This window comes from Epinephelus moara, chromosome 10 (assembly GCF_006386435.1).
Source record: "Epinephelus moara isolate mb chromosome 10, YSFRI_EMoa_1.0, whole genome shotgun sequence".
Lineage (NCBI taxonomy): Eukaryota > Metazoa > Chordata > Actinopteri > Perciformes > Serranidae > Epinephelus > Epinephelus moara.
Window position 1 is genome coordinate 9,149,430 of NC_065515.1, and position 12,661 is coordinate 9,162,090.

Here is a 12,661-nt window from a genome sequence, read left to right on the forward strand (position 1 = left end):
CTGTTGTCTTAAAATTATTAAATGTGTGCATGAACTGAATTTTCTGAGCAACTTTTTGAATAAAACAAAACATGTGAGATGCTTCACTTTTGTCAGCTTTGGTGATTTTAAAGTGGATTATGTATCAGGAATAATAAAGTTGCATTTTGCTGTTCACACTTTTCCCTCAGAAATGACATATTTGGGAAATCAAATGTCAGCTTTATATATTTATTAATTTATTTTCCAGTCTCGTGAATGCATCTTGACTGTACTGAGGTGTAAAGTGCTTTAAAAATACTCTCCGTGGGCGACACGTTGGCATGTCACAGTCATAAACACCACATTCATACACTTTTATTTTCTCTCTCTGGAGCGAGTTATTTCAATGTGGAGCAAACTAGTGATCTGCAGGCATGCCATGGGTGTTTCTGTTTGTGCACAAGGCTGTGCAAAACATTTTCGCCTCACTGTGTTGCAAATTTATATTTTTTAATGTCTATATTTTTATTTTTATTTCCCCCCTTTCTTTTTAAAAACCTAGTTTGCCGCCGCCTCCTCCTCCTCCTGACAGCGGGAGGAGAAGAAGATCGGAGCATATCTTTACCTGGCTTGGGCTTCGTCCAGACTTTGATCCGTGATGGTCATAATTTGCTGTAAAATGTCTCCAATGTCCTGTTTTCTTCCGTCGCCGTCCGTTCCTCCGGTGCCTTCCTGCATATGCTGCGGCAGGCCGGGGTGCCCTGCCATGCCTACCCCCGTGTGAGAGTGCATCAACCTCGTCTGCTCGTCCATCTCTTCTTCTTCTCTCTATCTAATTCTCTGTGGCGCTCTCGCTGCTGAAATCCTGCAAAAATACATAAAAGAAAAAAAAGGAGGAGGGGAAAAAATCCCGGTGGTGTTTTTTAATATTTGCGCCGCGCACCCGGTTGTTCCTCGCAGGGGCTGTGTGGGTTTTTTTCTGGCGGGGGTATCGGAGGGGAAAGCGGAGATACGAGCCCTCCTGCTCTCTGGCTGTGTCTCTCTCAGCTGGTCGGAGCTGAATGTGAAATCTGATCTGAACTGCTGTTGCCTTCACTGGAGCAGGGTGTGCGTAAAAAGAGATAGGCTGCTGATTTCTACTACTAACATGAACTAGGACACGTTTTCTTGTAATGTGGCGCAGTGATCCAAACACCCCCCTCTCTCTCTCCCTGCCAAATTACTACCCCCCTAAAAAAGTGTCTGTGAGAAATAAGAAGTGTGGATTTATTTCACTCACTCCATCCCCCTTTGCTTTTGTCATATACAGTGCAGGCTGGGCAGGCAGCAGCATAGCAAAGAGCATGAGAGTCAGACTCCGCCTACGCGACATGATTGGGAATATAAGACCATTTAGCCCCACCTTGAGGTGCCTCTCATGAAACGTCGATCATTGGGCTGTAAAGGTGGGATGCAGAGGAGAAGCTGGGAGATGTGGCTGCTGCCTTCCAAAGCAGGGGAGACAGTGCAGAGTGGCAACAGGGTGATGAATAGAGCCTGAACTCCAAATAAATAACAGAGGCTGACACAGAAGGTCTGCTTTAGTCTCCCCTTCTGACCTCAGCAAGAGCACCCACGGGCTCCACAGAAGAACATTTCATTTCCACACTGTGCCAAGATATAAGATACACTAATCAAAACTGCCGGCCAGCCCTTTCATCTGTTATAATTATTAGAAAGATAATGTGATTGAAGATTTACGGCTGGAAAAATCCATCCACTGATGAGACACCTTATGTAAAGCACCTGCGATATTAATATTTCATTTCACGATGCTGCAAACAGAATCCAACATGCTTGTTTTCTTGCAGGAGGCAGTGGAACATCGACTTTGTTCATTCATTTTCAGGTATGTTGCAGGGCTCCGCTTGGCTGACTTTGGCAGGGTCCTCCTAATGTAAGGCGGTGACCCATGTTGCGCAGCCAAGCAGCAAGGCCCGAGTGTGTCTGGCCAGGCTGAAAAGTGCCCTTCAGGCCCAGTGCTGCCTCACTGCCGCTGCTCCCCTCCGCCACTGAGAGCCATTCAGAGGGAAGAGAGGAGGAGGAGGTGGAGGAGGGGCAAAATAAAAAGAAGCTCCAATGTGGAACCAAAGTATGAACAGTGCTGTGCAAATCACCGGCCTGGATGTATACATGTGTGACACACATACAGTATTAAGGATTGTATGTGGATGCTTGAGAGAGCCAGTGTTTTATTGGGAGCATTTTAAATATATTGATGACTGCTACCTGCATTTTGCCAGCAGTTTCCACAAGTGCACCTAAATAGTGGATGTCAGTGGACACACAGCTGTTACCATGACGTAATGTTAGATAAATTACAGTTATCATACATCTGAAATATAAGATGGCTACAAAATAAAAACGTAACCATCGTCAAACGTCGTGCTCCAGTCTTTGCTACAATGGTTCAGGTCTATTAACTTGTGTTTCTTCACTTTCAGGCTCCAACTCAGGCTCAGAATGATAAGGGAGAACTGACGCTTAAGTTACGGCGGTGTTTTTAGCAGCTCATGTAGCCTCAGGAGGTGAAAACCAGTTAAGGTAAGGGGCGCGATGACTCCGACACAAAGCCACTAGACCCCAATATTACAAATATGACCCCAAAAGTGAGCATAATAGGGCCTCTTTAAAATTTCTCCTTGTAAACAATGCCCATCTGAGCTGATGCATTGGTCAGAAATTAAAACTGGGGTAGGAATACATCTGGACAAGAAACAAAAACAGCTAAATTTATAAATAGACCCTCCTCCTGCAGCCCTCCCCTTTCTTTTCTAAGCTCCTCCCACCAGACAACCACGTGCTTCATACAGTAACCCCGTGTTTCCCATACATTCATTTATTTAATCGTATTCCATTGCAGAGCTCTCTCTCTCTAGCTAAGAATTAGCTAGCTACCACATCCTGCTGTCCCTCCGCCTCACTCCCCACCACAAGGGTTTGCGTCACCAGGAGGCGAGCAGGCAGCAGCTCAGGAGACAGACTTTCGGTCAGCAGATGTGGCGGTGCGAATTCAGCCAGCTCAAGTGTGTCACAGCAGACTGGTGGCCAGCAGCAGCACCAAGTCTAACCTGTGTAACGGCAGCAACAGAAAGTTTGCAGATCTGGCAGGGAGTCAGGGCTGTGTGCTGGGGTTTGTGCTGGCTGGATTTAGGTTACTACGGCCGCTGACCTTGGTTCTGTCTGCGAGGTGGTCTGTAGTGGCGGGGAGTGAGGTGGAGGACATGCTGTGATCAAGGCTCTAGCTAACATTAGCGACATGAATGTGAACTTGAAGCTGCAGCTGTGAGGCTTTGGTTAGCAAAAGGCTAATCTACATTGCTGAACATTTTCTCTCCATATCTGAAACACTTCACTGATACTGACATGTTTCGTTTTGTTTATTGCCAGACTCTCTTTTCTTATCTTTGCAGTGTAGACAGCTGTTGCCTCTGCTGGAATAGCAACTTTCTCTTCAGGATTCTTCACCATTAAATCAGACTTTCTCCAAAGGAACGTGCACGCGCATCTGCATTTGTACAACAGCCAATAAGAATGCCCTCTCTCTGAAATGATCCTTGATTGGCCAAAGTCTTTCGTCCCTGACTAGATTTTCTAAAGCCTGAAAACAGAACCAACTGGAGGTGCAGAAGTCTAGTGTTCTCTTACAAAATGTTAGAAGTTTATTATGGGGATTTTTGCTCAATGATGCCAAAATGAAATCCCCTACCCCAGCTTTCAGAAAATGACAAACACATTTAATGTTAAAACGATTTAAAGCCACTAAAACATTCACATTTTTTCATCATATTAAAAGCCTACATCATTTATTAGTAGTCTTCTTCCTCGCTGCATTTGTTGTTGCACTGCTGCACATCTTGGCAATTTACAGCCACCTGTAGATCAGCTAAAGAACATAAAACCTTTGGCAGCCTTTTTAGGGGACACAAAGCAGAGGATCCTATAGAAGTCAGTGCTATTTGACGTGTTTGGATTGTAATTTTGACACATTTGTATGCATTTCTTTTTTATAGACTAACATTGGTTTTATCGACATGTCTAACAATTGTCTTGCGACCTTGCCTGAACCTCAGAGCTCACGTTCCTTTAATAATTTAAGTTTGATAGCCGTCATGTCCCTTCGGTTTCCCCCTGTCCAAGTGGAATCGATGACCCGACAAAGGGGCCGGATATTGATACAAACATCTATGTCTATATATAATTGATTAAATCCATCAGTAGTCTATAAAAAACAACCTGTTAATGGCCAACTATTTGATCTCAGCTGAGATGCACATGGAGACGACAGTCTGATGCCTCTACACTGTATGACTGGACTGCAACTGCCTCACACTCAGGCTAACGTTAGCTATCCATTAGCAGTAACTGTAACCAGCATCGTTTAGTGATTTACCACACAGACAGTGATTATTCACATAGTCATGTATGTTCACATATGTCTGACAGCGCATTTCTTTCCCCCCAAAAAGTAAAAAAAGTACCTTTAAACGGAGGCAGCACTGTAGACGAAAGTAGTGTGCGGCCATTATAATCATCCCAATCTATTTTCACTATACATTATTATATATTACCAAGCGTTCTGTTCCGCCATTATTTATCTTATTCTCTTATGGTTATATCTCGCTTGAACTACGCTACACTGCCCCTACGATATTCGATGACACTGCTCTGTTTCATCCATATCTGTAATCTTTCAGAAAATGTGCACAGATACGGATGAAATGAATGTAGAGGGCTTCGCCCGTCTCCATATGTAACATTAAGCATAAATGAGCCCTTTACGCCCCATGAATGACATTACACACTTAACGTAAGGTTATGAATGTAAAGTAAGGTGGTTGGGTTTGGGAAAAGAAACATGGTTAGGTCTCTTAAGATTTAGGCGATTTAGGCATAAGGTTACATAGGTTGGGTTTTGGGTCTCCTTATGCAGACGACTTCCTTCTTTATTCCCATAAGCACCTTGGTCACGTGATCGTAGCCTTCCCAAATATGTGGGTTATCCATGAATTACTGGCTCATGATTACGTGGGATATGTATGAAAATTGGTGCGTTACATTTCGTACATTTACTTACAAACAGTGCATGACAACAGCCTGAACTTTGTATGTTGCTAAGTCCATACATGACATCATCTAGTTTCACTATGAGAGAAGGAGGAGTACAGATGCAGAAAGGTCTGGTAACCAAAACTGTGCCGGATTCTATGGCTCATAGTAAAAAGATGGTTGGGAGAATAAGTTTTAAGGGTCTTTAAATGAATTTCCTAATTTTAGGCTGAAATGCTCACACATGCCAGCACATCTAAATGTATCAATCCTGAAAGTTGAGCTCCTGATAAGTGACAGGCTGTATATGCAAACACTCCAGAATACAATAAAAGAAATTTATCATCTTATTAAGGCTCCTTCAAAGTAAAACAATTCCTGATTGATATTAAACTATTTAAAAATCATCAAGCTGCAGATTTTTTATTCCTCGAGATTCAAAATTTACAACTGGGATGCACCCATTGGAATTCCTCTGTACAACTATTAGCATATTTGAGTTTGAGGTGTAGTGGCAGTGACATCTCAGACTGTCTTCCTAAGCCTCAGGTGGAGCTGCAGTGCAATCCTGGAGCTAGGTACTCTCCCTGTAGGAGCTCCCGTGAAGCACCGGCTATGTAAATTGGGAGCAGAATATGTATGATGGATAATGGTAAGTGTGGTAAGTTTCCCTGCCATCTGCTCAGTAGTAGAATAATGAGAATACCTGAGGGGGTCTCTGTTACACCAACATCCATATGACTCCCCAACATCTGCTAAGTTACGTTAGCAGGGCATTTAGAAATCTAAATATATGCTGATACTTTCAGGGTACATGGCAAGGCAAACAAATCACAGCGCTGGCAGTGATCTTCATCCATTCATTGCCAGGCTGATGTATGATCAGCCACTCACTAGTGATAAAACAGGAAATGCTTATAGAGGTCCTGTAAAATGCTTAATTTGCTGCAGCGGAGACGTAAGCGATATATTACGGAGCGTGGTGCTGAATACATGAATTTCCCATGTCGGAGGAGCTTCCACATTAGTGAGCTTCTGTGATACAGTCAGAGTTATTAAAAGTAACAAAGGCAGACTTGAACAGCAGTGGCAAATATAACGCCCAGGTGTAGGACAGAACAGCAGCTTCAGCCCTCACACCTCTGCACTGTAGATCCTCCAGGACACCCTTATTGTATAGCAGACAAAATCTGACTGGAAAATAACTGACTGAAGCAAATCTTCAAAGAAAAAGATAAAGAAATTAATTGTTTAATTAATTAATTCAATCTGATATTATTTATTGCCTCAGTTTTTGGTAGGGGCTTAAAGGTACACTATGCAGGAGTCTCATTTATAAAACTATGATTATGATCTATATTAAAAATGTACACATGGACAAAAGCCAGAAATGGTGTGCGCCACAAAATATTGTGTGGTACGGTGGTGCAGTAATTAGCATTGTCAGCTCACAGCAAGAGGGTTTCTGGTTTGAATCCAAGGTGGGGGAGCCCTTCTGTGTAGAGTATGCATGTTCTCCCCGTGCCAGCGTGGGTTTTCTCCGGGTACTCCAGCTTCCTCCCACAGTCCAAAGACATGCAGGTTAATTGGTGACTCTAAATTGTCCGTAGGTGTGAATGTGAGTGTGAATGGTTGTCTGTCTCTATGTGTCAACCCTGTGATAGTCTGGCGACCTGTCCAGGGTGTACCCTGCCTCTCACCCAATGTCAGCTGGGATAGGCTCCAGCCCCCCTACCACCCCCAAGAGAATAAGTGGTTACGGAAAATAAATGAATGAATGAATGAATGAATGAATGAATGAATGAATGAATGAATGAGTGGCGTACACCTCTTTCAGGCCTCATTTTGTGTGTAAGCAATGTTTATAAATGAGACCCCAGGTCAGTTCAGCTCTTCACACACTGGAATGGTTTATTTTTGCATTCCCATTGTCATAAGTTGTGGATGGTACCAAAAGAAACGTGCCATTCTGTCCCGTTTTTTCGTCAGCCCTCTGTTGAGGTACCTATCACACTGATTCAATACTAAAGGTGAAGCTAGAATCACTGCAGTCAGTATTAAATTGAGACTGTTTATAACCACTTAGAACTCTGTGTAGCTGCTTTAAATGTGCAGCTAAACCTTTCTATTGGTTGTCCTGGCTTTGTTATTGGCTGATCTGTGTCACAGCATAAAAAGGTAGAAAACTAATCCTCTCTGAAGGAAAGGAAAGTCTGGATTGTGGTGAAGAGGGGTTTGTTCATTTCTACATTTACAATTTATTGTTGTTTTTTTGTTGTTTTTTATTAATACATTCAATCCGTTGCATCTGTCAGGTCTATTTTCTAAACAATTTACTCTTCGCAGGGTTGCCAAAGGCCTGGAGCCTGTCCCAGCATGCACTGGGCAACTGGTCAGATACATTGTGGAAGAGTTGCCAGTCTATCACAGGGCACTTAGGCCCTATTTACACTTGTCATTTTAAGTGTCTTATTTCTGGCTAAACTCCAGATCTGATTTAATAAACTTTTGTTTACACTCAGACACATAAATGTGCCTCAGTTAGCCAAATCATAAATCTGAGTGCCTTTGCCTTGGTTTTCCCGACTGCATGCACCTTTCCCTGTTTGTCTTCAACTGTCCTATCGATAGAGGCAAAATGCACCCCGACCCTAAAAAAAAAAAAAAGACAAAAAAAAACATCCACTCCGGTCCAGAGGAGGATGGTAATGCACCGAAAGCTCTCTGTTTTGCAGTTTAGTTACCATTGATAAACTGAGACTGCCCACTTTAGATTCATTTGGGTGGGTTCATTCATTCCAATGGGAAAAGTGAACATGGGCACAGATGGTTCCCTTCAACCCATAGTCACTGACAGATCAATAAAACCTGAATTACTAGCCCAGGCTATTGTTTGCTTAAATCACTGAATTGAACACCACATTATCCTTTCAATACAATATTCATAACTTGCATTAATTTTTACGAAAACCTTCTTTTGATCAGTGGACCCTTATGAACTAAAGGAATATTAGAACATATTCTGACCTAATGACAGCTTCAGAGGAAGGGAATCACTACTTTTTTTTCCCATCATGCTGGTAAATCTGAATAAATTATGGTGTTCTCTGGTGCTCATGATTTCAGTAAAATGAACTGAACAAAGCTAGCAATGTGTGGCATCTCCATTTTGTCAAAAGTTTAAACATTTATAATTGTATGTGCAGTCTAAAAAGTAACTTAGTGGGTAGTCAAAAATCTGGTTGTATACATCTAAAGACCTTTTTTTAAAAATGAACTGCTTGGCAACCAAACCAGGCGTCTAATTGACCTATGGCTAAGCTACGCCCGCCTCCACTCACTCGGACAAACTATCAACATTCAGTGACCGGCGCTATGGCAGGTGTCACGGTACACGGCATTTCACAGGAGGCAATTGATGTTTTTTGGGGACAAAACGATCAGATGTCATTGAGAAGTAACCAAAAGAGCCTAAACTACGCATTGGAGGGATATATTCATCATTTTATTGTTGAGAAGGTCGATGAAAAGCTTAAATTACAAGCCAAAATTTACAGGTCACAGTGTACGCTTGTGAACCGCATCTCGCTGCCGTCGCCATCAAAGACAACAAGATAAAGTGCCACTGAAGTTAAGGTTTTTGGCTCAGAATATGAGAAAAGTTTAACAGCCTTTTTACCATCTTTACCAAGAGTGTCTCTCTAGCTATGTTTCCATCCAAAAGTGATTCAAATCATTGGGAAATGCGCATTAAAAGAAATACGAATCCTGTGTGTTTCCATTAAATGTACGGACTTTGGTGAAAACTACAAACTCGCGCGAGTTTTCCGCAGAACCAGAAAAAAAACAAGTCTTGCATTCTTCTTCTTCTACGTTTTCTGGCGGTTGGCAACCAGCTTGTAAATGCATTACCGCCTTCCTGACCCGGAGTGTGGATATCACCATGGAGAGAGGTGCGCTACGTCAGACTTAATTCAAACATAACTGTTTCCATCCCCCGTTTTGTGAATCAGCATTTTTTCTAATCAACCAAAACCCGGCTAAAGTGAGTGTATTTTAGTTTGTGCGAATCAGGGAATTTTAATTCAGATTTTGGCGTTTCCATCATAATTTTCCGATGCGATACTTCTAGATGCGCATCTGAACAGGCTGCTGGAAACATGGCTTCTGTTAGTTTGGTGCTTCAGTATTATACACTGAATCATTCAGCATAACGTTTGCCAACCTTTGTTATCTCTGCGATTACAGTCAAGTTAATGATGCTAAGCTCCAGAAGTTAACGTTAGCTTAACTAGAGCCCTTTGGACAACAGCTAACAATGATGTACGATCACCAAAGTACAAAACTAGAACAAAATAGGCTAATGAACTCCCAGCAAACAAGGTGACATGATGAACAACGCAGCTAGGAGCTAACGTTAGGCTAACTTTAGCTAACGTTAGCTAGAGATGTTAAAGATAACTTTATATTTCTTTCCAGCAAAGTGACAATATGTTGCCTCAAACACAATGTTGACTTACCTTAGAACAGATGTAGACATCATTGTTAATCTTATTCACGTTGAGTTGATGTTGTGGTCTAACGTTACCACACAACTTTATCCAAAGGAGACACTTTTCTCGGTTGAGATGTGGTTTAAAGTGTAAAAAATACACCTCGTCGCCCAGCCTCTCAGGATACCTTGTGTCGGAGTTGCATGTACCCCATGCACACCATTTGACCATTTTTAAACTTCAAATCTCCGAAAAAGCTCATAAAACCGAACAAAACTGACTTTCTGTAATGCATTTCAATGATCGTCCAGGCAGAGAATGTCCCAGTGTATGGGAATGGCTATACACACTGTGATTGGCTCATCGCGTTTGAGGGCGGGACTTAGCCATTGGTCAATAGAGACAGGCCTTTATTTGTCAAAATGTGTAGCCACACTGGGCTAGTAAAAGAGACTGAGTGTTTAATTGGGACTAGACTTTTAACTGAAGCTTTACAGTAAATATTGGACCCGTTTTTCACAAGCCCCAACCCTTCTAGACATTCTGACACTGAAATGGCATTTTGTTTTGTTTTTTCAGGCAGACAAATCGGGGAAAAATTAACTTTGAGACATACAGTTTTTTAAGATACATCATACTTGAAATTTTAATTCTGTAGCCCATCAGTAGAAGCATGACTTCTCAAAGTTATGGAATAATCTCTTTGAAAACTAACTCTGACACTCAACAGGCCTGAGAATCCTCTGCAGAGCTTTGACTAGATATCTGTACAGGAAAAGCACAGAGGACGACTGGAGGACGACGGGACGAGCAGCCACTGGTGGGCTGGTTTCCATGGCACCTGAGAGAAAGACCTTTCTACTCCAGGCCCCGGGTCACACCATGTGATGAGGTTGTGCAGATAAATCCTCCCTTTCATCCTGCACGGCTTCTGGCCTGTGTGGAGGCAGCGCTAATGGAACGGATTCATACACATAACCCTCTCTTTGATTCTAATACGTTTGGACTGAGAAACAAATGCATGGGAGCTCCGTGTCCGCTCTGTTTTCAAACATACAACACAGCATTCATGTACATCAGTGACAGCATTAGACTACTACTGTGAAAAAGCAGGAGGTGAGTCTTAAGATACAAAATACAAATTATTATTTGGCCTCTGTTTACCACTACCAAAGAGTCACTATGACTGCAAGAGAGATTACACTCTGATGTGTGAATTCACAAAGGGTAGTGCGGTTTGTGGTGGCAAAACTTGCACAAATAAGACAAAAATTCTGAAAGCACTCACAAGGTGTGAAATGCACCCCTTCAGCATGTTTTTTCAGCTTGCTGATCTATGTTTTTTTACTGTTGACAGAAACTGTATGCTGTTAACATATGTCTTGTAGCTTGTCTAGGGCAACACTGAATGTGAGCTAAAACAAACCATGAACTATACGCTAACATTACCTAATAGTTAACTATTGGTACAGTTTTAAATAATGAAATCAACTTACCCAAAATACCAAGTAACCCACTGCCTCCAGGCCTGCTGTTTTCTGTTCATTTGTTTCATTCATTCATTTCCCGTAACTGGAGCCTATCCCAGCTGACATTGGGCGATAGGCGGGGTACACCCTGGAGAGGTTGCCAGACTATCACAGGGCTGACACATAGAGACAGACAACCATTCATGTTCACATTCACACCTACTGGCAATTTAGAGTCACCAGTTAACCTGCATGTCTTTGGATAGTGGGAGGAAGCCGGGGAACACTGAGAAAACCCACGCTGACACAGGGAGAACATGCAAACTCCTCACAGAAGGGCGTTGGCAGCTGGTGGATTCAAACCTCGATCCCTATTGGTGCTGTATGTTTTCTGTTCATCCATCCATCCATTTCAACTGCTTATCTGAAGCCAGGTCGCGGGGGCAGCAAGCTGAGCAAAGCACCCCAGACGTCCCTCTCCCCAGCAATGCTTTCCAGTTCCTCCTGGGGCACAAGACGTTCCCAGGCCAGACGAGATATGTAATCCCTCCAGCGTGTTCTAGGTCTGCCCTGGGGCGTCCTACCAGTTGCACGTACCCAGAACACCTCTAACAGAAGGGGCCCAGGAGGCATACTGATCAGATGTGCAAACCACCTCAAATGACCCCTTTCGACGTGAAGGAGCAGCGGCTCTACTCCGAACTCCCTCCGGATGTCCAAGCTCCTTACCCTATCTCTAAGGCTGAACCCAGACACCCTTCTGAGGAAACCCATTTCGGCCGCCTCTATCTGTAACCTCATTCTTTCGGTCACTACCCAGAGCTCATGACCATAGGTGAGGGATGGGATGTAGATGGACCAGTAAATCGAAAGCTTTGCCTTTCAACCAACTGGTCTGTTCAGATCATGGTAATTAAAATTGGTGACATCAGACAGCTCTGGGTATCCATCAACAGCCACCACTAGTTTGTTTTTTTTTCACCTGGACCTTTATGTTATGTTTTTTGATTTTTGTCAACCTGCGAGCGTCAGGTAGGTTTACACTAACAAAGGTTTATGACAAAATCACTAAATGACACTGACTCCCATGTACGCACAGTGAGAGAGGAGAGGGAGAGACACTGTGCTGCTGCCAGAGGAGCCGCTGAATGAGTTCCCTCTGAGCGGTAAGTCGCTAAAAGAGTCTGAGAAGTCCGGGGCTGTTCATAAAACATTCAGGACGCCACAATTTATTCCACACTACTGAAGCTGCTCCTCTTTTTGGAACCACAGCAGCGTCTGTAATAATTTTGCTTTCAGCCATGCTTGTTGTTGCCGTGGGTAACAGTATACGTCAATATGTATCACGACATGAATTTTTTCATATCATATTAAAAATTATAGCAGTATTACCGTGAACGAGATGACATGGCACACCCCTAACTGACAGACTGGGATATTAAATACCATGGTTTGCATACTGTCTTACTAGTGTAAAGACAACATTTATACTTTCCCACATGGATAATTGCAATCAGACACAAACAGGGCAAATTGCACTCAGCTGCAAACTTTATGGGCGTGTTTGCACTGTAATATCATCAGCATAAAATCTTTTGTGAATTGGACCTTGAGGCAGAACATAGTGATCCGAGTGATGCGCAATTTATG

The 12,661-nt window shown here is 42.8% G+C and overlaps 1 protein-coding gene across 3 annotated transcripts in view; it reads right to left on the reverse strand.

Moving 5' to 3' along the window:
* The window catches only part of pbx1b (pre-B-cell leukemia homeobox 1b), a 93,451-nt gene extending 92,171 nt beyond the window's left edge, over positions 1 to 1,280 (reverse strand). For 2 of the 3 annotated variants that reach the window (XM_050055169.1, XM_050055168.1), the window contains exon 1: positions 587 to 1,280. In XM_050055169.1, the coding sequence (XP_049911126.1) occupies positions 587 to 774 (188 nt within the window). In that variant the 5' untranslated portion in view covers positions 775 to 1,280. The remainder of the gene's footprint in view (positions 1 to 586) is intronic. The other variant, XM_050055170.1, reaches the window with a different exon arrangement.
* Between the last annotated feature and the right edge of the window lie 11,381 nt (positions 1,281 to 12,661).